This window comes from Ovis aries, chromosome 9 (assembly GCF_016772045.2).
Source record: "Ovis aries strain OAR_USU_Benz2616 breed Rambouillet chromosome 9, ARS-UI_Ramb_v3.0, whole genome shotgun sequence".
Classification (NCBI taxonomy): Eukaryota; Metazoa; Chordata; class Mammalia; order Artiodactyla; family Bovidae; genus Ovis; species Ovis aries.
Genome location: NC_056062.1, coordinates 82,081,886 through 82,109,725, shown reverse-complemented (window position 1 = coordinate 82,109,725; position 27,840 = coordinate 82,081,886). Strand labels below are relative to the sequence as shown.

General features: G+C 40.2%; 1 protein-coding gene across 4 annotated transcripts in view; it reads left to right on the top strand.

Annotated features, from left to right (window-relative positions):
- PLEKHF2 (pleckstrin homology and FYVE domain containing 2) overlaps positions 1-27,840 on the top strand; it is a 105,232-nt gene that overhangs the window by 8,662 nt on the left and 68,730 nt on the right. The window contains exons 2-3 of one of the 4 annotated variants that reach the window (XR_009595093.1): positions 8,358-8,490; positions 9,978-27,684. Coding sequence is in view for 2 of the 4 variants with exons in the window: in XM_027973207.2 (XP_027829008.1) it covers positions 9,992-10,741 (750 nt within the window). In the remaining 2 variants the exon portion in view is untranslated. Of the gene's footprint in view, positions 1-8,357; positions 8,491-9,977; positions 27,685-27,840 lie in introns of those variants that run through there. The other 3 variants (XM_027973207.2, XR_009595092.1, XM_027973206.2) reach the window with 3 other exon arrangements.

Sequence of the window (27,840 nt, the reverse complement as noted above, 5' to 3'; positions counted from 1 at the left end):
CTGGTATGTATATGCAGTCAGTTTTGTAGGCGCTGTTGGGAATACAGAGTTGTAGGAAATGATGTTCTTTTTTTTCAGGAACCTCCAAATCTGTTGAAAATAAGCAGACATAGACATTTTTATAAAATTTAATAGAATTGTAAGTGCCATAAAATGGTACAGGTGAAACACCAGGTGGCAGTGAGGTTACTGAACTGACTGATAAGGTTTCAGAGTAGCAGGTGAAGGGGAGGAAGCCCAGAGCATGTCCTGGGAATAACTGGTAGTCTGATTTGATTATAAGAGAACATACAGAAAGAGGCAAAACTGAAAAGATAGGCAGGCTGAGGCTTAACTGAAGGGCTTTACATACTAGATTAAGGATTTGGGATTTGATTTAGTTGGCCAGGGAACCTTTAGTTGTTGAATAGAGAGTTACCTGGTCACAGCTATAGTTAAAGAATATTAATGTTGTCTTGTGTGATGTGGTTTAAATGCAAATTAAAGACTAGACTTGTTTCAGCTTGAGTTCATATTCTTCCCCTCTTTAAAGACCGTTTTTTAAAATTCATAGTGTGACCCTTCTGGTTTTCTAAATTAATTTTAGAAAATCTTCAACTGTGGCTTAGTTGTTCTTTATATACCATGGTGAGTTTTTCTATCATGCCTAACCTATTTGAAACTGCCTTTACAGAGACATTAAATTAGTCATAGCTTAACTTTTCACTTCCTGTTAGTGTTTGAATAATTATTTTGAGCATATTTAATACTTATTACCATATATTTTAGGTTTCTTGTGTCTTCAGTGGCTATCCCCAAGTGCATAGTAAAGTCCACATGAATGGAATATTTATTTCTGAAGGTAGCAAAGTATAATGGAAAACCATGGATTTAAAAAAAAATGGCATCCTAGTGGAAAGGGGATGGAAAACCTTTGTCTTTTCTTATTGATAGATTAAGTACATTTTATTAAAATCCCATATTTAATTTGCCACATGTTCAACTGTTTCTTGCTTTATTATCCTAGTTTTTTATTGATCGTCTTACCTAGAATTTCCTGATTATTAATAATAATTTATTTTTATTAATATTTATATTATTAATCAGGAAATTCTAGGTAAGAATTTATACATAGGTAAATTGATATAGGTAAGAATTGATATAACTTTTGAAAGTAAAACCTTTTTGTCCTTTGCTTAGGTGTGTAGAATAATTGTTCTTTAGACTTAGGTGTATTAGGAGAGGGATAGTCTGCTGTAACGCTTACACATTCGCCCAAGGAGGATGTACCTCTGATAGTTGCTGCTTTTTAAAAATATCTTTTTCCTCCCTGCTTTCCTGTTTGTGTCTTCGTTTCCTTCTACATTTGCTGTAGTCTGAATTCAGCAGTAACACAGATTTTAAAATGTTAGTTGATGTTAAGACACAGTCAAAACTTTGATTGAAAATTAATTTGTAGGCAAGTAAGGTTTGTAGTGAGCTTCCCTGGTGGCTCAGTGGTAAAGAATCTGCCTGCCAATGCAGGAGTTGCGGGTTCAATCCCTGGGTTGGGAACATCTCCTGAAGAAGGAAATGGTGACCCACTCCAGTATTCTTGCCTGGGAAATCCGATGGACAGAGAGCCTGGTGAGCTACAGTTCATAGGGTCGCAGAAGAGTTGGGCATGACTTAGTGACTAAAAACAAAAACAACAGTCTTGTAGTAAACCAGGAGTATGATTTATCTATTATAAAGACAGAAAGGGCTTTGCAGATTATTTTATTCAAGGTGGTGGCTGGTGTGGGTGGGTGTAGAGTGGTAGCTTGTATGAAATCTCTTATTTAGTGCCTGAGCTGAGCTTAGAATCCAGGTCTTTTGGTTCATAGTTTATTGTTTCTTCTGGTACAGTGCACAGTTGAATGAGTACTCATTCTCACTGACATAAGATGTCTTGGATTCAAGTAAGAAATTAGATGATTTTTTGTTTTAAACTCACCTGCAAGAGTGAGATACGAAGTATTGGTTTTCAGTAAGAAGAACTGGGCCATAGTATTCTGTGACAGTTGGACTCGCTTCTCAGTTGTAACTAGTAGTCTTCTTTTTAAGAGAGTTTTGCCTCATCTAGTATTAATTTTTAACAGGTGGTAGACACTCCATTGAAGAACATATTAACTTTAGAAAAAAGGTTAGCAAAAGACTAGAGTGAAACTTGGACAATTCAAATACAGTTCTTGTCTACAAGAAAACTTTTTTTGAAACTTTGGATGGTTTAATTTTTTACAATTGGTGTATAAAGCTGACTTCTTAAAGGTTAAGAGGATTTCTTTGTTTTGTTTTTGGTATGCTTTTGCTGTTTTACACTATGAATTAAGGCTGCCAGACACCATTTGCTGGGAAAGAAGACAAGGGAAGCCATGCGGAGAACTGTTAGAACGCGTGCTGCGCCGCGCTCAGGCGTGTCCTCCTCTGCGGCCCGTGGGCCGCAGCCCGCCAGGTTCCTCGGTCCCTGGAATTCTCCAGGCCAGGATACCGGAATGGGCTAGAATGTAGAGGTCCCTGCAGTGGCTGGATATGGGAAGAAACTAACAGAAATATCAGTACTTTTCTTATAATGAATTAAAAAATACAAGGTGGAACAGAGATTAGATTCAAAATAGCAATCAAAGTATGAAGTACCTGGGAATCTATGTAAGTAAGTAACATGATAATCTTGTGATACGAAATCTACAAGATTACTGGGCGCATTAACCCAAGATTTAAAACCTTGGGAAGAGATAGTATCAACCTGTTAGGAACATTTGAAATTATAAAGATGTTAATTTATTCCAAGTTAATTTATGACTAAAATATGAATTCATCAAAATTTCAGTGGATTTGGTCTGTTTATTTTTTTCATTTAATTATTGTAATTTAACATGGTTCTAAACCTTGGCTGCACAGTAGAATTAATTGCCTGGGGAATTTTAAAGGATATCAGTGTAGGCCATACCCCACATACCTCAGACTAATAAAATCAGAACATCTTGGGGAGAGATCTAGATAACCATGTTTCTTAACCATAAAAGGTTATCGTCACAGTATTGGTTTCAATTTTGGTTTTTGAATTTCCGTTTTAATCAGTTCTAATTATTTGTAATGATTGATATTTATATATTTTATTATTTCTTAGAGATTTTCAAAACAAAAAGAAATTTTACTTACTAAATAACATAGCTTGTGATTACCATATGGGCTTATTAGACATGTATAAATCTAAGATACAGTACAGGATTTTAGTGATCTTATTTTTCCTTTATCTTGAAGCATTTTACTATTAGGAATTATTAACAGCACCCCCCCCCCCCAAAAGAACATAGAAGTAATTGCCTAGAAGGATGATACAGTGATAAAATATATCACCACCACTGCACCATTTTTCAGTTTTCTTATTACATCAACCAAAGTATTGCATCATTTTCAAAAAGATACAAGAGCAGTTTGGAGAGGCCCTTCTTAGTCTTTTCTGTTTATTTTAAGCTTTCTTTTGACATATTTGTGAATATAGATTTTTCATTTTACATTTTCCATATAATGACAATAAAAGGACAAAACTATACATTTCGGAGTGATTAGACAAGTCAGAAGATAAGTGGAAAGAAAAGGCTACACTTAGACTTGATGATGATGGTAAAGCATTATTAGTGAAATCTCAGCCTGCAGGTCTTCAACTGATGATTTTCTCGATGATTTCTCAGACTCACAATTAATTAGTAAACAATATTCCTAAAAGCAAATGGAAATATTATAGATTCATGCTTGATAACTTATGAGCAGTTAGCTGCATTTAAAGGATACATCTTTCATCCTTTGCAAACATACAGATTGTTTACATCTGTATGCATTCAATAACAGAAACATGGAATAAGAAATTTGCTATGTTTAAATTTTTATAAAGATTGTTCTTGTGTTCTTGAAATTATTTTTTACTATCCCTTTGTTCATATTGCTGTAGGTTAGTTGTAAAATGACTTAATATAGTCAAAGTAAATGAAAAGAATATTTTGGATCCAGATGGTACATTGAGATGACTGTTCTTTCTGGTGTTCTAAAGGTTAGAGCTTCCCTGTGGTTTCAGGCAGCTAAGTTGGGAACCACTGTTCTGAGTAGATGTCATCTGGACAAATAAGCAGAGGAGATTAGCTAAAACATGTAAAATGTTAAGTCATGGGAAATACTCTAGGCTGATTTTACCAGGTGCATGTTACTGACAAAAGAATTAAAAACAGAGTAAAGGATTAGACCAGACAGCCCTGAAGTAGTGTTATAATACTGTATAAAAATTTAATATGATGGAACATCATGAATCAGTAGGTTAGATAATTAGTACCAATAAATAATAGCTACCACATGTTGACTACTTGCTTTGAACATTATTTACACATCTCCTTTATCCTCTCCTGATCTAGCTATTATTATTTCCGTTTATAAGTGCGGAAACCTGAGGTCACACAGCATTTGATGATTCCAGAGCAGTTAGCATCTTTAGAATGTGAATATTTGAAAAGAAAAAAGGGTTTTTTAACCTATGCCAGAATAAATTTCAGGTGTATAAAAGCATTAAATGTAAAATTCATGTCATAAAACAGAATACTAAATAGGAACACCCAGTATCTGGATAAGAAAAGTTTAGGAGTAATGGGAAAAAAATCACAAAGGAAAATATATGTAAGTATAACTACTTAAAAACTCCCTCTATGTCTAACACCATAAACAAAATTGCAGAATAATATACTAGGAAAAGCATTGAGGTAAATGGGTTAATAGCCTTTATGTATAATATACAGATTAATAATTAAATATATGAACGTAGGAATACAGATTAGTAAACATATTAGAAAATGGCTGGCCTCACTAGGTAGCTATAAAATAAAACATTCAATTAAATTGAAAGTACTCTTCTTTCCTGTTTTAGGACCTTTGTTCACAGTATTAGTTCCTTTGTAAAGCTGACTCCTCATCCTTTAAGACCCAGTGTGTAGCACCACCTCAGGGAAGTCTTTCAATTATTGAATAAATGAGTTTTTTCCCTAGATCTTGGCACACTGTTGATTTCCTTCATTGCACTTCACTTTTAGAATCACCTGTTCATTTACTTACTGTCTTTCTTCTCTACTAGACTCTGAGCTCTGAGAGGAAAAGAATAATATCCGGCATTTAGGAAGTATTCAGTAAACAGTTTTTGAATGGATAAACATAATAAATAAAAGTATAAGAAATGAATAAAAAATCTACATTAAAAAATATCTACCCTGCTGAAATTTTTAAAGGAAAATAATCTGTGTGAGACAAGATGGGTCGGGCACAGTCACTGTGCTACGTGGTGCATTGGTGCTGCCTTTCAGAATGGAAATCCTGTAAAAGGCAGCCTGCGCTCTGAACACTGGTGCCTTTTGACCCAGTAATTTTTTTTCTTGGAATCTATCCTGAATAAGCCTTCTCTGCCAGAAGATTTATTCTTCTAGCTCTTACTGTATTCACTGGTAATCCTGCTGAAGAAAAGTAGACAGAAGTTCGGTTGGGCCACATCGTATATTAATAGTTGTCTTCCTTTCCTGCAGATATGCAAAGGGCTCGCTCTTTGGCTAGCGTCAGTATTCTTGTATTCTGATACCCTCACAGAACTCTCTGAGAGTTCTTACTGTTTGGGGCACCTCAGGTGGTAGACTTGAATTTGGACTCTGGGAGAAGGTAGAGGTCCTGTTTGGGCCTAGACCAAAGGGTAATGCTTTATAAATCCAGTTTATTGAGAACGTGCTTTGGGGTATCTAGCAATTATCCAGCAAAAGGTAGTATTTTGATTTCCCGTTTGATAGTCTCGCATCCTCTCAGTCCCTCCCTGTTGTGCCTGGCCAACCTTCTCCTCTGTGTGTGTGTGTGTGTGTGTGGCATTTGTATATTCCTGGGTTTTCAAGCTCAGTGCTTCCCCTTTTCTTATCAGAAAATATTTCAGGACTGACAGGGATAAGGGAAGGGGAGGACAAAGGTCTTAAGTTCTTTGTGCTCATTGTTTTTCAAATGTATTAATAGGCCACAGTCCACTATGGAAGTCAATCAGATGGGCTACAGCTGTCATTAAAATAAATGAAGATGCTAGAATACATCCGGAGAAGGCATTGGCACCCCTCTCCAGTACTCTTGCCTGGAAAATCCCATGGACGGAGGAGCCTGGTGGGCTGCAGTCCATGGGGTTGCAAAGAGTTGGACACAACTGAGCGACTTCACTTTCACTTTTCACTTTTATGCATTGGAGAAGGAAATGGCAACCCACTCCAGTGTTCTTGCCTGGAGAATCCCAGGGACAGAGGAGCCTGGTGGGCTGCCATCTGTGGGGTCGCACAGAGTCGGACACGACTGATGCATCTTAGCAACAGCAGCAGAATACATCCTACATAGTTGAATTATATATGTTTGTAACACTGCAATATGAAATATATTTCATATCAGTGTCATTGTCAAACTTTGAAAGCTATTTGTTCTAGCCAAGTAACAGTTAATGCCCTAAACTGCGCTTCCGTTGCATAATTCTTAAACAGGGGAAAAGATTTATGAACAGAGATTCAGGCTTCATACATTGCAAAATCAGAAGACTGGCCAAATAAATGATGATGACCTATCCTTTGAGGTTATTTTCTCAAGTTAGTATTCTTTATCCTCAGTATGTTTAGGGTTTACCGTGAGGGTCCAGAGGCTAGCAGTGACTTTCTTAGTTCTTGTAGAGTCAGTGGAGCCTTAAGGAATAATTAGGGTGTCGTAATATATTGGTTACAGCACGGAGGAATCAGCTTTGAGCCCCGGTTCTGTGACAGCCATGAGCATAGTGCTTAACTCCTTTATGTCTGTTTGCTCATCTGTAAAATGGAGCTAATAGTGCATATTCTATTATAAAGTTGATCTGGGTAGGAAGTATAGTAATGCATGTGAAGTGTTCAGCTCTTGCTTGGGCTCCCAGTGAGTAGTTACTCCAGACTTTGCCTGAATCTCTCTCTTTATGCCTTAGATTCTCCTTCAACTCACATTTCAGCTAATATTACTAGATGCTTCTTTGGGAGAGAAAAACTTCTCTAGTTATTTCACAGGAGTTTGAGACAGGTATAATAGGAAAATAATAAATGTGAAAACCACAGCACAAATTTTCTTGATTTTTGTTTTTTCCTGTTTACCTCCTCCCCAACTAGGAGGTAAGCCTTGAAGAGTGGGGACTTTGCCTGTGTTATTTAGATTTTTTTTCCCCTATACCTAAATCAGTGCCTAACAAACACTCGTTGAGTGTTTGACTATAATGTAAATTATGAAAAGTTATCCATAATTGTACTTCCCAGAGCTAAATAACCATTGTGGATATTATAATATATAGTTTTATAATTTTACATACTTAACTACTGTCTATGATTATGTGCTTATGTCATATTTCATTGAGTCTAAAGATGAACAGGTTTTACTATATTTTGTGTCTTTAAAATTGGGATGTCTTATAATCAAGAGTTTACTATGATTTAATTGGCAGCATTTTTCGTTCTCAAAGCACATAAAATGAGACCGTTATTTTAAAAATCAATTGGATCTTAGATTTGATGAAATTTGGTATATATTTGAAACAAAAAGGAGATCATTATGTTCAGCTTTCCCCTCCTAAATATCTTGAACATTTTCCCATATCACTGTATTTAGATCTGTCATATTCCTAACAGATATTTAGCATATTAATTGTTCAACCAATTCCTTTTTTTAAACATTGGAGCTTTTCCTTTTTTTTTTTTCTGTTATAGTGCTGCATTGAAAATCCTTGTACATATCTTTATGCACTTAAGTCAGTTTTCTTTTAAGCACCTGGACCTACAGGTACACATGTTTTCTGTAGTGTATGAGGATAACTGTTTCCCTATATCCTTAATAGTACTGCTTCCTAAGAAATTTTAAAAAATTTTGTTAATCTGCTGAATGAAAATATATCCTAATGTTTTATTTGCTTACTTAATTATAAATGGAATTGAGCCTCTTTGTCTGTTTAGTGTTTTTTATTTCCTCTTCTGTGATGCACTTGTGTGTAGGATAGTAGACTTTTAATTGGCTGGTAGATTTGCCCTAATTAGAGAGGCCAGCACAGTTTGGAGCCATACATTGTCATTAATTCTTGGGATAACTTTCAGGGGCAGAGTCCACCCTTGTGGAAGGCAAGGCTTTATAAGGACCCAAGATTGGGGGGAAAATTAGATCTAGAGCTTAAATCTGTGCTCATTTAAAATTAGATTAATTGGGTTTTGCATATTGCTAAGATGTTCTTGTCAACATTTTTAAGCGCTTTTGCTGTGCCAGGTGATGTGAGTTTCAAAGGTGAACATCGGATGGTCTCTGCCTTTTAGTTTCCATTGGAGCCTGTGGAGAAGACAGATTTCAGTCCTTCCACAAGAGTGAGTCCAGAAGGTACAGAGAATATGAAGAGCACAGAGGAAGGTGTTTAGTCTAACTGAATTTAAGGAAGACTTCCTGGAGTAGGTATGAAATCTAAACTGAGTTTTGAAGGATAATAAGAGTTAGCTGCTGCTGCTGCTGCTAAGTCACTTCAGTCGTGTCCGACTCTGCTACCCCATAGACGGCAGCCTGCTAGGCTCCCCCGTCCCTGGGATTCTCCAGGCATGAACACTGGAGTGGGTTGCCGTGTCCTTCTCCAGAGAGTGAGCTGGGGGCAGTGACTAGTACAGGGTGCAGCAGCGTGAGAGAAGATACGGGCGGCTGGAGTGGGCCGCCAGTGACTGGGTTTTCTTAGAACATAGGATTTGAGGTAAAGAGTGACTTAGGATGAGTCTGGGAAGATAACCAAGAACCAGGTAATGAAGGGCTTTAAATGCCATACTAGAGATTCTGCATTTTATAAGTTAAGGGGAGTAATTTTGAGTAATGGCATGATCAGATTTGCATTTGTGAAATTATTGCTGAAGATTGATTTAAGGGGCAAGACCTCAGGCAGTGAGATGTGTTGGGAAACCATTCTGGTAATCCAGGTGAGAGAACTGAGGCTTTAACTCAGTGGTAAGAGCTTACTGGAAAAATTAGTAATTTCTCTTAGTTTATATTAATATAATATTTGACCCTCTTGTTCAGAATACCTCTGAGATTAAATTTTATGGAACTGTTGACTTATATTGATTTTCTAATTATTTGTTGTTTTATGTCTGTAAGAAGTTTATTCTTTCATAAATACCTTCTTAACCAGTATGGTACTATATAGAGATGGTTAATAAGTGTTTTTGATGATTATAAAAATTGAGAGATATTAGCTCTTTTGGTGTGCTTAGTGATTATTTTAGAAACAATTGGAGAACTTTGCTTTGGGGTAAAAGCAATGATTTGTTAGATTAAATTTCAGTTCAGTTCAGTCGCTCAGTCGTGTCCGACTCTTTGTGACCCCGTGAATCGCAGCACGCCAGGCCTCCCTGTCCATTACCAACTCCTAGAGTTCACTCAAACTTATGTCCATCGAGTTGGTGATGCCATCCAGCCATCTCATCCTCTGTCGTCCCCTTTTCCTCCTGCCCCCAGTCCCTCCCAGCATCAGGGTCTTTTCCAATGAGTCAGCTCTTCGCATGAGGTGACCAAAGTACCAGAGTTTCAGCCTTAGCATCATTCCTTCCAAAGAACACCCAGGGCTGATCTTCAGAATGGACTGGTTGGATCTCCTTGCAGTCCAAGGGACTCTCAAGAGTCTTCTCCAGCACCACGGTTCAAAAGCATCAATATTTCAGTGCTTAGCTTTCTTCACAGTCCAACTCTCACATCCATACATGACCACTGGAAAAACCATAGCCTTGACTAGACGGACCTTTGTTGGCAAAGTAATGTCTCTGCTTTTTAATATGCTATCTAGGTTGGTCATAACTTTCCTTCCAAGGAGTAAGCGTCTTTTAATTTCATGGCTGCCATTTTAAAAAACTATATGCGTTTATAATTTGTATGTGCTAATTTCTCTCTCTCTCTTTTTTAAGGCTATTAGCAAAAGATGGTGGATCGCTTGGCAAACAGTGAAGCAAATACTAGACGTATAAATATAGTAGAAAACTGTTTTGGAGCAGCTGGCCAACCGTTAACTATACCTGGACGTGTTCTTATTGGTGAAGGCGTATTGACTAAGTTGTGCAGAAAAAAGCCCAAAGCAAGGCAGTTTTTCTTATTTAATGATATTCTTGTATATGGCAATATTGTCATCCAGAAGAAAAAATATAACAAACAACATATTATTCCCCTGGAAAATGTCACAATTGATTCCATCAAAGATGAGGGAGACTTGAGAAATGGATGGCTGATCAAGACACCAACAAAATCATTTGCAGTTTATGCTGCCACTGCCACTGAGAAATCAGAATGGATGAATCATATAAATAAGTGTGTCACTGATTTACTCTCCAAAAGTGGGAAGACACCCAGTAATGAACATGCTGCCGTCTGGGTTCCTGACTCTGAGGCAACTGTATGTATGCGTTGTCAGAAAGCAAAATTTACACCTGTTAATCGTCGTCACCATTGCCGCAAATGTGGTTTTGTTGTCTGTGGGCCCTGCTCTGAAAAGAGATTTCTTCTTCCCAGCCAGTCCTCTAAGCCTGTGCGGATTTGTGACTTCTGCTATGACCTGCTTTCTACGGGGGACGTGGCCGCGTGCCAGCCTGCTAGATCGGACTCTTACAGTCAGTCATTGCAGCCTCCTTTAAATGATGTGTCTGACGATGATGATGATGATGATAGCAGTGACTAAGGGCATATTTTGAAATATTTAATCGGGTGTGACTATCTGAGAAATCAGCTCTGGGGGAATGTAAAATTCTGAGCTTTCTCTCAATTTTGCTCTTGCCATGAATTTGCCTGAGAAACTTTCAACCTATGTGCCTCAGTATACTCTATAGAAAATAGGTCCTGTTATCACCCCCCTCCCCCTGCAACCTCTCCTCACCTCCCCTAGCTCCCTATTCTTCTGCAGGGATAGACTATTGCAAATATATCAGACAAATGTTTGGTTTCTTGTTTTAATTCTAGACTGCTTTCTTGGATGGTTGGGAAGACGTGTTTAACATATCATGTGTTGCATTGCTGTTGATTATATGTTCTGTTATATGGAAAAACTAAAAGCAAAGAATGACGGAGAAAGGAGTAAGATACGGTTAGTGAATTATGTCATTAGCTTTTTTCTAACCATCCTATCTAAAGGTTAAGATACCAGTAACATGTTTTGGAAATATTTTGACTTTTTCATATACCAGGTGGTGCCTTATCATAATAGCACTGTTGCATGAAATAAGCCCCTACCTTCTCACTTTTTAGTTCTGTTTTAAAAGTACACTGGTGCTTTCTGAGGTAATCAAATGAATGTTATAGATGGATATAATTAGGAAATACTTCTCATTTGACAGCTACAAGTAACTAAATTTTGAGGTCCTTCATTCTGTATGAATATTTTTTCATAAAACATTATTGTTGTGATTATTTTTACTTTTTATAGGTACCAAATTATAATTGTCATTCTTAGATTGGTTTGAAATTTGCCAAGGACAGATGGTCATTGCATTATATCTGCTGACATATTTTTAGGATATAAATTCATCTCCTTTAACATTGTTTCTAGAATGAAAAATCTTATACAATTTCTTGAAATATAAACAATCTCTTTAAAAAAATCTCATGCTAGAGCACAGATAAAAATTTGGAAGAAATAATATAGGAGGATGGTCAGTACAGACCAGTTAAGTTTGATAAACTTCATATCTGTGGAGGTATTTTGTATTTCAGTGTGAAACTGTCTTGAATTTACAAATAATAGTGTTATATTTTATAAAATTTTGTAAAGTCCCAAACAATATTTCTATTTTTGTAAAACAATTGTATGTTTTAATATGTTTCTGAAATCATTTTGCAATCTGTGGGAATAGAGTAGCAATTGATCTTTCTAAATTGTGAACTTTATTGAGTCCATCTAGATTGCTTTTGAGAAGGGATAATTTTTCACTCTTTGCTTTTGAGGCAGCCATTAGGTTGAAAGTATCATATAAAACGATGAGTTTTGCACTACTCTCTCCATTTGTATGCTGCAAATAATCTTTCAAATACGAAAAATCAGCCTGAAGTTTGTTTTAAATTCTAAATTCTTTTGTTTTAAAATCTTTAAATCTGGATGTATGGCAAATGTCATGAGAGGTTGATTTAATCATTTGTGACGGGATTCTTTGGTTTGGTTAAGGCACTAACTTAACTTTTAAATTGTGAAAGCACCTGAGATAGGTCTCCCTGTAGGAAATGTGAAAGAAAGGCACAGCAGGTATTTTGTTTGTTTTAATATCATACGGACTTTTGTTTCTAAGCAATATTTACACATAGTCAATAAACATATCTGAAAAGAACCATAAAACCTGACATGTGCTAATGGAGACTTGGTGGTACATAGGAACCTAGCAAATTCAAGAACCAAGGGGAAATGTTCTGAGATAACATTTATGTTGTCAACCTCTATTGACTCTGTTTTTACAATAAAAAGTATTTTACAACTTTATCTTCTGTTCTGTGCGTGTTGTAACTTGAAGATTTTTTATCCCTTGCTAAAGTTAACGGAGATGTTATGCATGCTAAGTCTGCTGCTAAGTCGCTTCAGTCGTGTCCGACTCTGTGCAACCCCATAGACGGCAGCCCACCAGGCTCTGCCATCCCTGGGATTCTCCAGGCAAGAACACTGGAGTGGGTTGCCATTTCTTTCTGCAATGCATGAAAGAGAAAAGTGAAAGTGAAGTCGCTCAGTCGTGTCAACTCTTAGCAACCCCATGGACTGCAGCCCACCAGGCTCCTCTGTCCATGGATTTTCCAGGCAAGAGTACTGGAGTGGGGTGCCACTGCCTTCTCCAGATTTTATGCATATTTTACCTCATTTCAAGAGCTGTGAGTGTCTTCTATGTCAGGGGTCTCCAGCCTCTGGGATCTAATACCTGATGATCTAAGCTGCAGCTGATATAATAATAATAGAAATAAAGTACACAGTCAGTGTAATACTTTTGAATCATACAGAAACCGTGTCCCCACCCCACCCTGTACTCTGATCTGTGGAAAAATGGTCTTCCACAACACCGGTCCATCCCTGGTGCCAAAAAGGGTGGGGACCACTGTTCTGTGGTTCAGGCATTGTTTATTCTAGGCACTAGGAGTAAAGCAGTGAACAGAAATTGCCTTTTTCATGGAATTTACCTGCAAATAGAATCTAGACTGTTTGCTTCCAGATTTTTTTCTGTGTTTTTGGTAAAACTTAAGAATTTTACTTATAAACCTGAAATCATTTTGGTCCCAATTTCTCATCCTGTTCTCTTTAATGAAACTTACTTGGACTATACTGGATCCCCAGTACATTAATGAAATTGATAACTGGCATAAAGGAAACAAAATCCCATAGATGCCAAAGAAAAATGTTAAGTTGAATACACCTTAATACAGGAGTTCATGCCTTTGGGTCAAGTACATAAAATGGCCAGTTTTGTACAAATGTTTATATGTCTTTTATGCTGAAATTCTTATAAACAAGTAGTTTTGAACTGTACCATTATTCCTGACAGATTCCAGCACTTGAGCTGCAGTCTTCTTTCTCTTGGATATGTTAACTTGTTCTCAAATATATGTTTTTTCCTTACACAGTAAAGTATTAGTTATCTACAAATCCACTGGATTACTGTACACTGTAGAAGATAAAATTGAATAGTAATGACTAGGATGAAAATACATGAAATTGTGTTTATTGATAGTGACTATAAAGTTTTTATTTAAAAGCTAAATTAGTCATTCAACATGTATTAAATGTTAAATGTTAAATGAATACCACAAACTAAATCAAATCCCTTATGATTATACAGTGGAGGTGATGAATAGATTCAAGGGATTAGATCTGGTAGAGTGCCTGAAGAACTATGGATAAAAGTTTGTAACATTGTACAGTAGTCAGTGGCCAAAACCATCTTAAAAAAACGCTGAGGAAAGAAAAAGACGTGAAAGGCAAAGGAGAAAGGGAACACCCAACTGAATGCAGAATTCCAGGAAACAGCAAGAAGAGATAAGAAAGTCTTAAGTGAACAGTGCAAAGAAATAGAGGAAAAATAATAGAATGGGAAAGACTAGATATCTCTTCAAAAGAACTGGAGATACTATGGTAATATTTCATGCAAAGATGGGCACAATAAAAGATAAAACCAGCAAGGACCTAATAGAAGCAGAAGAGATTAAGAAGAGGTGCCTAAAATGTACAGAACTATACACAAAAATATTAATGACCCAGGTGACCACAAAGGTGTGGTCACTCACCTAGAGCCGAACATCCTGGAGTGTGAAATCAAGTGGGCCTTAAGAAGCATTACTACTAACGAAGCTAGTGGAGATGGTGGAATTCCAACTGAGCTATTTCACATCCTAACAGGTGACACTGTTAAAGTGCTGCACTCAATTTGCTGGCAAATTTGGAAAACTCAACAGTGGCCACTGGACTGGAAAAATTTAGTTTTCATTCCAGTCCAAGGAAGGGCAATGCCACACAGTTTTACTCATTTCACATCCTAGCAAGGTAATGCTCAGAATCCTTCAAGCTAGGCTTAAGCAGTACATGAACCTAGAACTTACAGATGTACAAGCTGGATTTAGAAAAGGCAGTAGAACCAGGGATCGAATTGCCAACATTTGTTGGATCATAGAAAAAGCAAGGGAATTTGAGAAAAATGTCTACTTCTGCTTCATTGACTATGCTGAAGCCTTGACTCGGGGTCACAACCAATTGTGGAAAATTCTTAAAGAAACGGGAATACGAGACCACCTTACCTGCCTCCTGAGAAATCTGTATTCAGGTCAAGAAGCAACAGTTAGAACTGGACCTGGAACAAAGGACTGGTTCAAAACTGGGAAAGGAGTATATCAAGACGATATTGTCACTCTGTTTATTTAACTTATACAGAGTACATCATGTGAAATGCTGGGCTGGATGAGGCTCAAGGTAGAATCAAGATTGTTGGGAGAAATAACAACCATAAGCAGATGTCACCACTAATAGCAGAAAGCAAAGAGGAACTAAAGAGCTTCTTGATAAGGGTGAAAAAAGAGTGAAAACTCTGACTTGAAACTCAGCATTCAAAAAACTAAGATCACAGCATCTGGTCTCATCACTTCCTGGCAAATAGATGGGGAAACAGTGATAGATTTTATTTTCTGGGGCTCCAAAATGACTGCAGATGGTGACTGCAGTCATGACATTAAAAGATACTTGCTCCTTGGAAGAAAAGCTATGACAAACCTAAACAGCATTTAGAAAGCAGAGACATCACATTACCAACAAAGGTGCATATAGTCAAAGCTATAGTTTTACCAGTAGTCATGTATGGATGTGAGTTGGACCATAAAGAAGACTGAGCACCAAAGAATTGATGCTTTTGAACTGTGATGCTGGAGAAGACACTTGAGAGTCCTTGGACTGCAAGGAGATCCAACCAGTCAATCCTAAAGGAAATCAACCCTGACTATTCATTGTTGAAGCTGAAGCTCCAGTACTTTGGCCACCTGATGTAAAGAACTAACTCATTAGAAAAGACCCTGATGCTGGGAAAGATTGAAGGCAGGAGAAGGGGACGACAGAGGATGAGATGGTTGGATGGCATCACCGACTCAATGGGCATGAGTTTAAGCAAACTCTGAAAAATGGTGAAGGACAGAATCCTGGTGTGCTGCAGTCCACGGAGCTGCAAAGAGTCTGATGTGACTTTGTGACTGAACAACAATATTTATTAAGTATCTGTTATATTTTAAACTTAAGGGTCATTTCTATAATGGTTATTTTTAATAGCATTCTCTTAAAAACATAAAATTTCTTAAAAATTACTTTGGCATCTGAAGTAAAAATTTTTTCGCAACAATATACTTAATATACCAAATTTCAACCCTAGAAAGTAGAATTTTTAAGCCTTTTAACTAACAGTATTGCTCTTTGCATCCACTCTAAATGTAGTGTTTGGCAAAAACAAATTGGCAACAGAATTGCTTGGCTTGATAATGTTATCCTTTTAATTGAGTAGTAATAGGTAGTGGAAGTTGGTTGATGACATTGCTAATGCTATGTTGTCTTCACCATCCAAACCATTGTTATATTTGATTATTCACATTAGTTGAAATGATTACTGTAAAGCTTTGATGTTATTAGCTAACAGTTTATCAAGAAAAAAGGAGTACTGTAGTCAGTATCGCTTTAATCAGACTTACTCCAGTCAGCTTAATGTTTTGAGGAAATAATGTGCTTTACTCTAATTTTAGCTTTATTGAGATATAATTCGCTTAAACCATAGAGTTCATCCATTTAAAGCATACTATTAAAAAATTAAGCTGATGTTACACAGTTCAGTGGTTTTTGTTACAATCTTAAAACCATCACCACCGTTTCCAGAACATTTTCATCACTTCAAAAGTTGCCCTGTACACATTAGTGATCACTCCCCTTTTACTCCCCAATCTCCCCAACCCCTGACAACCACTGATCTACTTTTCTGTGTATAGATTTGCCTTACGTAGACATTTCACAAATCAGGTCATTATGTGGTCTTTGGTGACCTGCTTTTTTTCAGGGGACCTGTGAGGATGCCCTCCTCACCCTGCCTAGCCATCCCATTCTGAGCCATCCACACACGGGGATACTTGACTCCGCGTGGGCTCTGACTCCCTCTGTGGGTCACTCCCACTCCCGACCGAGCACCCTCCATCCCGCTTTGACACCAGGCCTGAAGCCTTACCCTTGTGTGAACGCCCTTCCTCCTCACTGTGCTTGGGTGAGGAACTCCGGCTCCAACCGACCCACCTATGCCAGGCTCCAGCTCCCCGCATGTGGACATCTTGCCTGCTCTGGGCTTTGACTCAGTGCACCAGGCTGCCTACCCTCCTCACCCCATCACCACCCTCTCCAATGCACTCCTCTCTGGCTCTGACCCCCTACCCCAACCAGGCTCCTCTGTACAGACCCCTCCCTTCCTGTGGTCCACCCAGTGGCTTAAGACCGAATGCTCAGAAGGAGAAGGGAAGGACCTATGCACATGATACACCTAGAAAAAGAAGAAAGGTGGGGTGGTGGTGAAAGCAAGCGAGCGAGCAGGGGGATATCTGAATCAACTCACCCCATGGCATGTACAGATAACTCTGAGCTGCTCTGGCTGACGGAGGTGTGGAGCCAAGAAGCAGTCCAGTCCTTGGCTTGCCCTCCCGCCGCCTCGCTAAGACCCTGGGGGATTTGCAAACCCTGGCTTTAAACCAAGTCAGCTGACATTTGTATGTTGCCCAAGATAACCCACGTGGTTTCCAGTTCTTATGATGATTGGAAAATTGTAAAGTTATGTTCAGGGTTGAAGCTGAAGTTCCAATAGTTTGGCCACCTGATGCGAAGAGCTGACTCATTAAAAAAGACCCTGATGCTGGAAAAGATTGAAGGTGGGAGAAGGGGATGACAGAGGATGAGATGCTTGGATGGCATCACCAACTCGATGGACATGAGTTTGAGGAAGCTCTGATGGTGAAGGGCAGGGAGGCCTGGTGTGCTCCAGTCCATGGGGTTGCAAGGAGTCAGACACAACTGAATGACTGAACAACAAATGTTCAGGGCTTTAGTTAAAAGGGCTTTAGTTTAGTAATCCGGAGAAGGCAATGGCACCCCACTCCAGTACTCTTGCCTGGAAAATCCCATGGACTGCGGAGCCTGGTGGGCTGCAGTCCATGGGGTCGCACAGAGTCGGACACGACTGAAGTGACTTAGCAGTAGCAGTTTAGTAACTTGTCAACTTGTTTTTAACAGCGCTGTGACCCTAAACCAAGAACATGCTTGAAGGAGGAGACCTAAGACCTCAATTTCAGTGAGGAATCTATGAATGGAATATATTGAATTAAGAGAGCTTTAGTGAAAGGAACCAGAGGAATGGGTTTGAAGCACACAATTCTCCAGAAATTATTTGAAAATGTATTTCTTTGATATACAAAATAAGTGGCTACTCTTATACACAATTCTATATTTACTTGTGAGCCAGGATGGTAAACCATGATATAATTCCAGAAAATTACATGAGTCACATGTATAAAGGTAATGTTGCTAATTAAATGAAAATAATTATACAGAGCAATACATCATCAAGAAATAGAAAAAGCAGCACAAACTGCTGGGGGGCAAGGACAACGAGTTTAAAAGATGATATTTTTAGAATATCTGGATTTTTCTAAAGACCAGTTTGCGTTTAACTTGGTATAATAAAGTATATTTTGGGATATAATGACTCAGTTTCACAGGTTTCTAGCTTTTAAAAGCTCTCTTCCTGAATTCAAGCAAAATGGTATTTTTCAGGGTCAAATTTACACACCTTTTAATTATTGATTTTGTTAATATTTCACTTTGGGGTCTACAGAAGAACAGTTTATCTCGCTGTGGGATGACAAAGAGAAGAAAGCTCTTCTGAGTGAATAGATCGGGCATGCCAGCAGCGGTGATAATTGGAATGCTAGCAAGACGTAGCTCAGCCAGGGCTTATTCTCATTTCTAGTCATTCTGTGTCCTGGTCTGTCGTCAGATGAGTGGCTTTGAAGTCTGCTCCCAGGCTGCTCTGTTTGGCCTTGGAGGATAGCCACTAATTAGGACATTGTGTACCTAAAGAGTGCAGCTCTTTCCAAGCCTTCGCCAGTTCTTAGAATAGTGAGCTTTGGAAGGAAAGATTGGGGTTTGCTTCCTGGCTCTGGAGGTTTGGAGGAAACCCAGCTCAATTGTGACTCAACGGCCTGTTTCTTGGGCTCGTTTGGGACCAGCTAAGGGCAGAAGGCGGCCTTGTTCAGCCTTTCATGCCCAGTGTCTCACACCATGCCTACATAGTAAGCCTTCAACATCCCTGCCCGTTGAACTGAGTGCAGTATGTCTGCCCTGGAGCATCCTCTCCTGGGAGGATGTCTCCTGAGTGTGCCCGGGAACACCAGGCCGCCTGCTCCAGCCCAAGTGTTTGGCTCCGAGGGTGTGCTGGCAGGGGGGCGGCCCGGCTTGTGCTCCAGCGCCAGGATGAGCCCACGTGGGGCTACCCTGGGAAAGGAGTCTGTGCTCCTTCACTGTCTGTGCCCCGCCTTTGCTGAGCAAGAGCCTTTCTTGATTTTCACGTTTCTGCCAAAGATGCAAGAGATTCGGGTTTTGGTCCCTGAGTTGGGAAGATCCCCTGGGGTAGAAAATGGCAACCCATTCAACGTACAGAGGGGCTTGGTGGGTTACAGTCCACGGGGTCCCAAAGAGTTGGACATGAATGAGTGACTGAGCATGCACGCATAGGGATGTATGGTAAAAAATACCATCTTTTCCCAGGTTTCAAAGTTTTAGTCAGTTTCCATTGAAGGCTCTATGGCTGAAGAAAAGTTCAAGATCTTATAAATTTTTCACAAAATATTGCAGTGATCTGAGTTTGAAAAATAGGAGTTTTAAAACTTGGTGTCACTCTTGTTTCTAAAGGCAAAAAAGAAAGTTGAGAACTGACCCAATAGAATTGATTTCCTTACAAGTAAACTTCATAAACAAAATCTGGATATAATGTATTTCAATAAAAGAAACTATATAACATTTAAAAATGTTTGGCACAAGCATGGAATAATCTCGATTATTGGAAAAACCATATGACTACTGGAAAAACCATAGCTTTGACTATATGGACCTTTGTTGGCCAAGTAATGTCTCTGCTTTTTAATATGCTTTCTAGGTTTGCCATAGCTTTTCTTTCAAGGAGCAAGTGTCTTTTAATTTCATGTGACCATCAGTGATTTTGGAGCCCAAGAAAATAAAGTCTGTCACTGTTTTCATTGTTTCCCCATCTATTTGCCATGAAGTGATGAGACCAGATGCCATAATCTTTGTTTTTTGAATGTTGAGTTTTAAGCCAGCTTTTCACTCTCCTCTTTCACCTTCATCAAGAAGCTCTTTAGTTCTTCACTTTCTGCCATAAGAATGGTGTCATCTGCATATCTGAGGTTATTGATATTTCTCCTGGAAATCTTAATTCCAGCTTGTGCTTCATCCAGCCTGGCATTTCACATGATGTACTCTGCATGTAAGTTAAATAATCAGGGTGACAATATATAGCCTTGATGTACTCCTTTCCCAATTTGGAACTGGTCTGTTGTTCCATGTTGGGTTCTAACTGTTGCTTCTTGACCTGCATACAGGCCAATTTTGTATAGTCTCCTTGTGAAAAGAAACTGCAAAGCAAATGACTTGGAATCTTAGACAAAAAAATTAATTGCCAGAAATAGGCAAGCAGTGTACATGAGATTATCAGGGGAGAGTGGGAAGAATCCAATAGGCATTCAAGAAAACTGACACTTAAGGGAAAGGAGAAAGACATATTGAAATTAAGGGAGGGAAATTAAGTGTTCCTAAAGCCAAGAGAGGAGAGTGAGGATGGCTGTAAGACGGTGATGTGATGTGTCATGGAGTCTGGGTTTGCTAGGGAAACTGGGAAGGGAGGGATTTGACAGGAAGTAAAACCAGGTGGGGGTTGATAGAGAAGGAGACAGCAGAGGAGTCGAGATACAGAAGGTCTTGCTGAAATAAAATACAGATGTGATGATGATGACTGGAGTGAAAAATGGTGTCTTTTGATCACAGTAAGCTATCGGATTTAAGATGTCATAGGCAGAACAGTTCAGGGTGATGGCAAGGTCCAGGGGTGGCCAAGGGAAGGGCGGCCTAAGTGCCGTGGAGCGGATTCTCTTTTGAGAGCAAAGAACTAAGATTGAAGCTACTCAGGACAATGGCAGGACTAGGAGTGGACAGGAAGATTGAGCTAGGTGCCAAAGGCTCCTTGAATGAGGACGAAGGATGATGCTGGTTGGCATCTGACATTGACAGAGGACAGTATACAGGCTAGTTCCGCATCAGCATGAACGGGTGAGCTGTCACTGGGAGCCGACAGTGTGGTTCTCCTCCTGCTCTTGGGTCCAGTCCGGATGAATGGCATCTCCTTGGAAAAGTGACAGGGGAGGAGTGGTGGCCTTGCAGTGATGCGCTGGGACTCATTTAGCCTGAAGAGGTGAAGGGGAGACCCACTGTGACATGGTTGTGGGCGAGAGAGAGTTTATCATGAATGAAGTTCCAGAGGGCTCTTGGGGAAAGATTACGGAGAGAAGGGAGCAGGCATAGGCGGTGATCAAGGACAAGGAAACTGAGAGCTCTTTGGAGGTTAGAGTGGGTCTAAGAGATCCAGTGGTCATGTATGGATGTGAGAGTTGGACTATAAAGAAAGCTGAGCACCGAAGAATTGATGCTTTTGAACTGTGGTGTTGGAGAAGACTCTTGAGAGTCCCTTGGATTGCAAGGAGATCCAACCAGTCTATCCTAAAGGAAATCAGTCCTGAATATTCATTGGAAGGACTGATGTTGAAGCTAACTCCAATCCTTTGGCCACCTGATGTGAAGAGCTGACTCATTGGACAAGACCCTGATGCTGGGAAAGATGGAGGTGGGAGGAGAAGGGGATGACAGAGGATGAGATGTTTGGATGGCATCACCGACTTGGTGGACATGAGTTTGAGTAAACTCCGGGAGTTGGTGATGGACAGTCCATGGGGTCACAAAGAGTTGGACATGACTGAATGACTGAACTGACTTGAAGAGATGACAAAGGGACTCCCATTTTGGCTGTTGACCAAAGATGATGAAAACCTGGTGCTTGGAGGGACTGGCTGGCTGCAGGTGGTCCAAAGGATGAACCCAGAAGTCCCCTAGGAAATGGCAGGGGGCCTTAGGTCTTTCTGGAGGGAGACAGCCTTCCTTGGACGGGAAGGAAGAGTTTTTGACAGAGGGAAGGGCATGTTCAGAGATATAGAGAAGAGGGCACTTCATGCTCCAGGGACCATGATTAAGTAGCTCAGTGGGACTGGACATAATGAGGAGGGAGGAGCAGAGAGAAGGCAGAGAGAGAGAGGAGACTTTCAGAACATGGAGGTTCTTGACCCTTGTTGCACTGACCCCACCCTGCAAGAGGAAGAGGTAAATAGTAACATGGACACTAAGGAACAGATCATTTTGTTCATTTTGCTTTTATAGGACCCAGCATAAGCAAGTAGATGTAGGCACTGTTTGTTATCTTTCCTTTTTATAAATGGTGATTATCAACTGTGGTGTTGGAAAAGACTGTTGAGAGTCCCTTGGACAGCAAGGAGATCCAACCAGTCCATCCTAAAGGAAATCGGTCCTGAATAGTCATTGGAAGACTAAGGTTGAAGCTGAAACTCCCAACACTTAGGCCACCTGATGCGAAGAGCTGACTCATTTGAAAAGACCCTGATGCTGGGAAAGATTGAAGGGGGGGAGGAGAAGGGGACGACAGAGGATGAGATGGCTGGATGGCATCATAGACTTGATGGACATGAGTTTGGGTGAACTCCGGGAGTTGGTGATGGACAAGAGGCCTGGTGTGCTACAGTCCATGGGGTCGCAAAGAGTAGGACACAACTGAGAGACTGAACTGACTGAACTGATCAACTGTGATAAATCTCTTGTATTAAAAATTTAATCTAAGACCCTGAACTCACTTAGATACCTACTATATGCACATCGTTGGTGTTGCTGTGGCTTCACCACGTGACAGTCCTCAAAGGAGACACTGATATTATTAATTTATTCATGCCTGGACTTCTTTAATTAAAAATCCTGGGAATAAGTAATTCAGAAAAACAAGGACAGACTAGAGAAAAGGAAGAAAGTATGGACCCAAGGTAGGATTTGAGGCTCTGAAGTGCAACAGAGATAGATGCATTCAGTTCAGTTCAGTTCAGTCACTCAGTCGTGTCTGGCTCTTTGCGACCCCATGAATTGCAGCACGTCAGGCCTCCTTGTCCATCACCAACTCCATCGAGTCTATGATGCCATCCAGCCATCTCATCCTCTGTCATCCCCTTCTTCTTATGCCCCCAATCCCTCCCAGCATCAGGGTCTTTTCCAATGGTCAACTCTTCACATGAGGTGGCCAAAGTATTGGAGTTTCAGCTTCAGCATCAGTCTTTCTAATGAACACCCAGGACTGATTTCCTTTAGGGTGGACTGGTTGGCTCTCCTTGCAGTGCCAGGGACTCTCAAAGAGTCTTCTCCAACACCACAGTTCAAAAGCATCAATTCTTTGGCACTCAGCTTTCTTCATAGTCCAACTCTCACATCCATACATGACCACTGGAAAAACCATAGCCTTGACTAGGTGGACCTTTGCTGGCAAAGTAATGTCTCTGCTTTTGAATATGCTATCTAGGTTGGTCATAACTTTCCTTCCAAGGAGTAAGCGTCTTTTAATTTCATGGCTGCAATCACCATCTGCAGTGATTTTGGAGCCCCCCAAAATAAAGTCTGACACTGTTTCCATTGTTTCCCCATCTATTTCCCATGAAGTGATGGGACCAGATGCCATGATCTTCGTTTTCTGAATGTTGAGCTTTAAGCCAACTTTTTCACTCTCCTCTTTCACTTTCATCAAGAGGCTTTTGAGTTCCTCTTCACTTTCTGCCATAAGGGTGGTGTCATCTGCATATCTGAGGTTATTGATATTTCTCCCGGCAATCTTGATTCCAGCTTGTGTTTCTTCCAGTCCAGCATTTCTCATGATGTACTCTGCATATAAGTTAAATAAGCAGGGTGACAATATCCAGCCTTGACGTACTCCTTTTCCTATTTGGAACCAGTCTGTTGTTCCATGTCCAGTTCTAACTGTTGCTTCCTGACCTGCATACAGGTTTCTCAAGAGGCAGGTCAGGTGGTGTAGTATTCCCATCTCTTTCAGAATTTTCTGCAATTTATTGTGATCCATACAGTCAAAGGCTTTGGCATAGTCAATAAAGCAGAAATTAATGTTTTTCTGGAACTCTCTTGCTTTTTCCATGATCCAGTAGATGTTGGCAATTTGATCTCTGGTTCCTCTGCCTTTTCTAAAACCAGCTTGAACATCAGGAAGTTCACGGTTCATGTATTGCTGAAGTCTGGCTTGGAGAATTTTGAGCATTACTTTACCAGCATGTGAGATGAGTGCAATTGTGTAGTAGTTTGAGCATTCTTTGGCATTGCCTTTCTTTGGAATTGGAATGAAAACTGACCTTTTCCAGTCCTGTGGCCACTGCTGAGTTTTCCAAATTTGCTGGCATATTGAGTGCAGCACTTTCACAGCATCATCTTTCAGGATTTGAAATAGCTCAACTGGAATTCCATCACCTCCACTAGCTTTGTTTGTAGTGATCCTTTCTAAGGCCCACTTGACTTCACATTCCAGGATGTCTGGCTCTAGGTGAGTGATCACACCATCATGATTATCTGGGTCATGAAGATCTTTTTTGTACAGTTCTTCTGTGTATTTTTGCCACCTCTTAATATCTTCTGCTTCTGTTAGTTCCATAGCATTTCTGTCCTTTATCAAGCCCATCTTTGCATGAAATGTTCCCTTGGTATCTCTAATTTTCTTGAAGAGATCTCTAGTCCTTCCCATTCTGTTGTTTTCCTCTATTTCTTTGCATTCATAGCTGAGAAAGACTTTCTTATCTCTCCTTGCTGTCCTTTGGAACTCTGCATTCAGATGCTTATATCTTTCCTTTTCTCCTTTGTTTTTCACTCTCTTCTTTTCACAGCTATTTGTAAGGCCTCCCCAGACAGCCATTTTGCCTTTTTGCATTTCTTTTCCATGAGGATTGTCTTGATTCCTGTCTCCTGTACAATGTCATGAACCTCATTCCATAGTTCATCAGGCACTCTATCTATCAGATCTAGTCCCTTAAATCTATTTCTCACTTCCAGTGTATAATCATAAGGGATTTGATTTAGGTCATACCTGAATGGTCTGGTGGTTTTCCCTACTTTCTTCAATTTAAGTCTGAATTTGGCAATAAGGAGTTCATGATCTGAGCCACAGTCAGCTCCCGGTCTTGTTTTTGCTGACTGTATAGAGCCTCTCCATCTTTGGCTGCAAAGAATATAATTAGTCTGATTTCAGTGTTGACCATTTGGTGATGTCCATGTGTAGAGTCTTCTCTTGTGTTGTTGGAAGAGGGTGTTTGCTATGACCAGTGCATTCTCTTGGCAAAACTCTATTAAATAGCCTTTGTCCTGCTTCATTCCGTACTCCAAGTCCAAATTTGCCTGTTACTCTAGGTGTTTCCTGACTTCCTACTTTTGCATTCCAGTCCCCTATAATGAAAAGGACATCTTTTTTGGGTGTTAGTTCTAGAAGGTCTTGTAGGTCTTCATAGAACCATTCAACTTCAGCTTCTTCAGCGTTACTGGTTGGGGCATAGACTTGGATTACTGTAATACTGAATGGTTAGCATTGGAAATGAACAGAGATCATTCTGTCGTTTTTGAGATTGCATCCAAGTACTGCATTTCGGACTCTTGTTGACCATGATGGCTGCTACTCCATTTCTTCTAAGGGATTCCTGCCCACAGTAGTAGATGTAATGGTTGTCTGAGTTAAATTCACCCATTCCAGTCCATTTTAGTTTCCTGATTCCTAGAATGTTGACTTTCACTCTTGCCGTCTCCTGTTTAACCACTTCCAATTTGCCTTGATTCTGGAGAATCCCAGGGACGGGGGAGCCTAGTGGGCTGCTGTCTATGGGGTCGCACAGAGTTGGACATGACTGAAGTGACTTAGTAGCAGCAGCAGCATGGATCTAACATTCCAGGTTCCTATGCAGTAGTGCTCTTTACAGCATCGGACCTCGCTTCTATCACCAGTCACATCCACACCTGGGTATTGTTTTTGCTTTGGCTCCATCCCTTCATTTTTCATGGAGTTATTTCTCCATTGATCTCCAGTAGCATATTGGGCACCTACTGACCTGGGGAGTTCCTCTTTCAGTATCCTATCATTTCGCCTTTTCATACTGTTCATGGGGTTCTCAAGGCAAGAATACTGAAGTGGCTTGCCATTCCCTTCTCCAGTGGACCGCATTCTGTCAGATGCATTACAAGTTGGTTATTAGATGTGACAGTTTCAGAGTGATCCACCATTTGGATGTTTAAGCATTCTCAGTATCCCCTGGGTTTCTTTGTGACTGCTCAATAATTAAATATGAACTCATCACTTTAATTTTTTTTGCCCTTTTAAAAATAATAACAGAGTCTATAGCAATTGAGCAGTTCAGTCGTATTTTAGGTAAAGGACGGATTATTCTAACTCCTTATCATCAGCTTGTCTTTGGATGTTCCCTGGAGTCCCATGCAGTGATAAAAACTGTTTATCTCGCTCGCTCCTGTTTGTGAGATATGACTTCCTTAGCCTGCATATGGTATGTGAGATAAAGGCACATGGAAATGTGTGTTTCGACGCGTAAGTGTAAACTGGTCAGTCTTGGGTGGGCTCATGTGTTGGCCAGAATTCAAGATCGATTCTTTTAAACTCCAGTTTTGCCCCTGCTCTGAGGCGGCAGGTGAGCAGGATAATGGAAGTTTGTGGCTGGAAGGGTCAGGTCATCTGACTTACTCTGTCAAGTTGAGGAATTTGGGCCCCGGTGAGGACTTGCCCAAGATCGCCTAGAGCAGTGAGCTGGAGGCCCACGGAAATCTCAGCTTCCTAGTTTCGTGATAGCCGTTTGCCAGTCAGGATCAATCATTCAGGCACCAGTGTAACCTTGATTTAAAAAATGCTGACCTGAAGATGCGTCATTCATTTACAATGAATGTTTTAATGAAGAGGACAGAGCGCAGGAGAGGACTCATCGTTGATACTGGGGAGCGGCCTCTCCTAACGGCTCACCTCCCCTACCTGGATGGTTCTGGGGTTTGGGTGCAGGTGGGCAGGGTGTAGAGAGACAGCGGCCCCTCAAGTGTGTCTGTGCATGGGGTTAATTCCTACACTAGCCCTTGAGGCAAATGTCCAGCAAAGTTAAGGCTTCTTCTGAAAATCCTTTAGGAATAGACTGGCTCACAGGCTCTCAGTCAAGACAAACAGGCTCAGTTTCCCCCGGCATTGGCTGCTTCTTCCTTTAAGCACTAGATGAAGTCCCTGGGTTGCACTCAGTGGGGCATGGTGTACCCCAAACACATATTTCAGACAGTGAACCGTGAGATGTTCCCCCATGGAGGCCTCTGGGGTCTGACCCTGAGGAACAAGGAACAGCAGCCTCAGGTCCTAGAGAGGCAGCAGCATCTACAGGCAACAAAGATGGAAAACTATTTAAAGGTCTTTAACTAAATCATACAATGGACTCTGACTCATTTGAAAGCATATTTGCCCATGTGATGCCACCGTAGACTATCATTTTGTGGAAACCAATACATTCCAATATGACAGTCACAGAAATTAAATTGTCCCACTCTTTAATACATTTCTTCCTCTCTTCTCTCATGTTCTCCCTTTCCCCTCTTCACTTTTTGTCTCCAAACTTAGCTTCCCTCCCTGACCTTCCGCACCCCCTGCCCCGGTAGAATTCTTTTAACTCTCTCTCCCCTGAAAATTAGAAAAGACCCTGAGGCTGGGAAAGACTGAAGGCAGGGGGAGAGGGGGACAACAGAGGATGAAATGGTTGGATGGCATCACCGATTTGACCGACAAGAGTTTGAGCAAGTTCCGGGAGTTGGTGATGGACGGGGAAGCCTGGAGTGCTGCAGTCCATGGCGTTGCAAACAGTCAGACACGACTGAGGGACTGAACAACAAAACCACTAAAAATGGTATTCATTTTCTATATCCCTCTTCTTTTTCTTATCTCTCTGCTCCTCCAAACTTATTAATTACAGCTTATCTTTTAGATGTAAGGATAAGGTTCTTTTTTTTCAATTAAATTTTTAAAATGTGCTTAATTTATGTCTTTTTAGGCAAAAGAATAT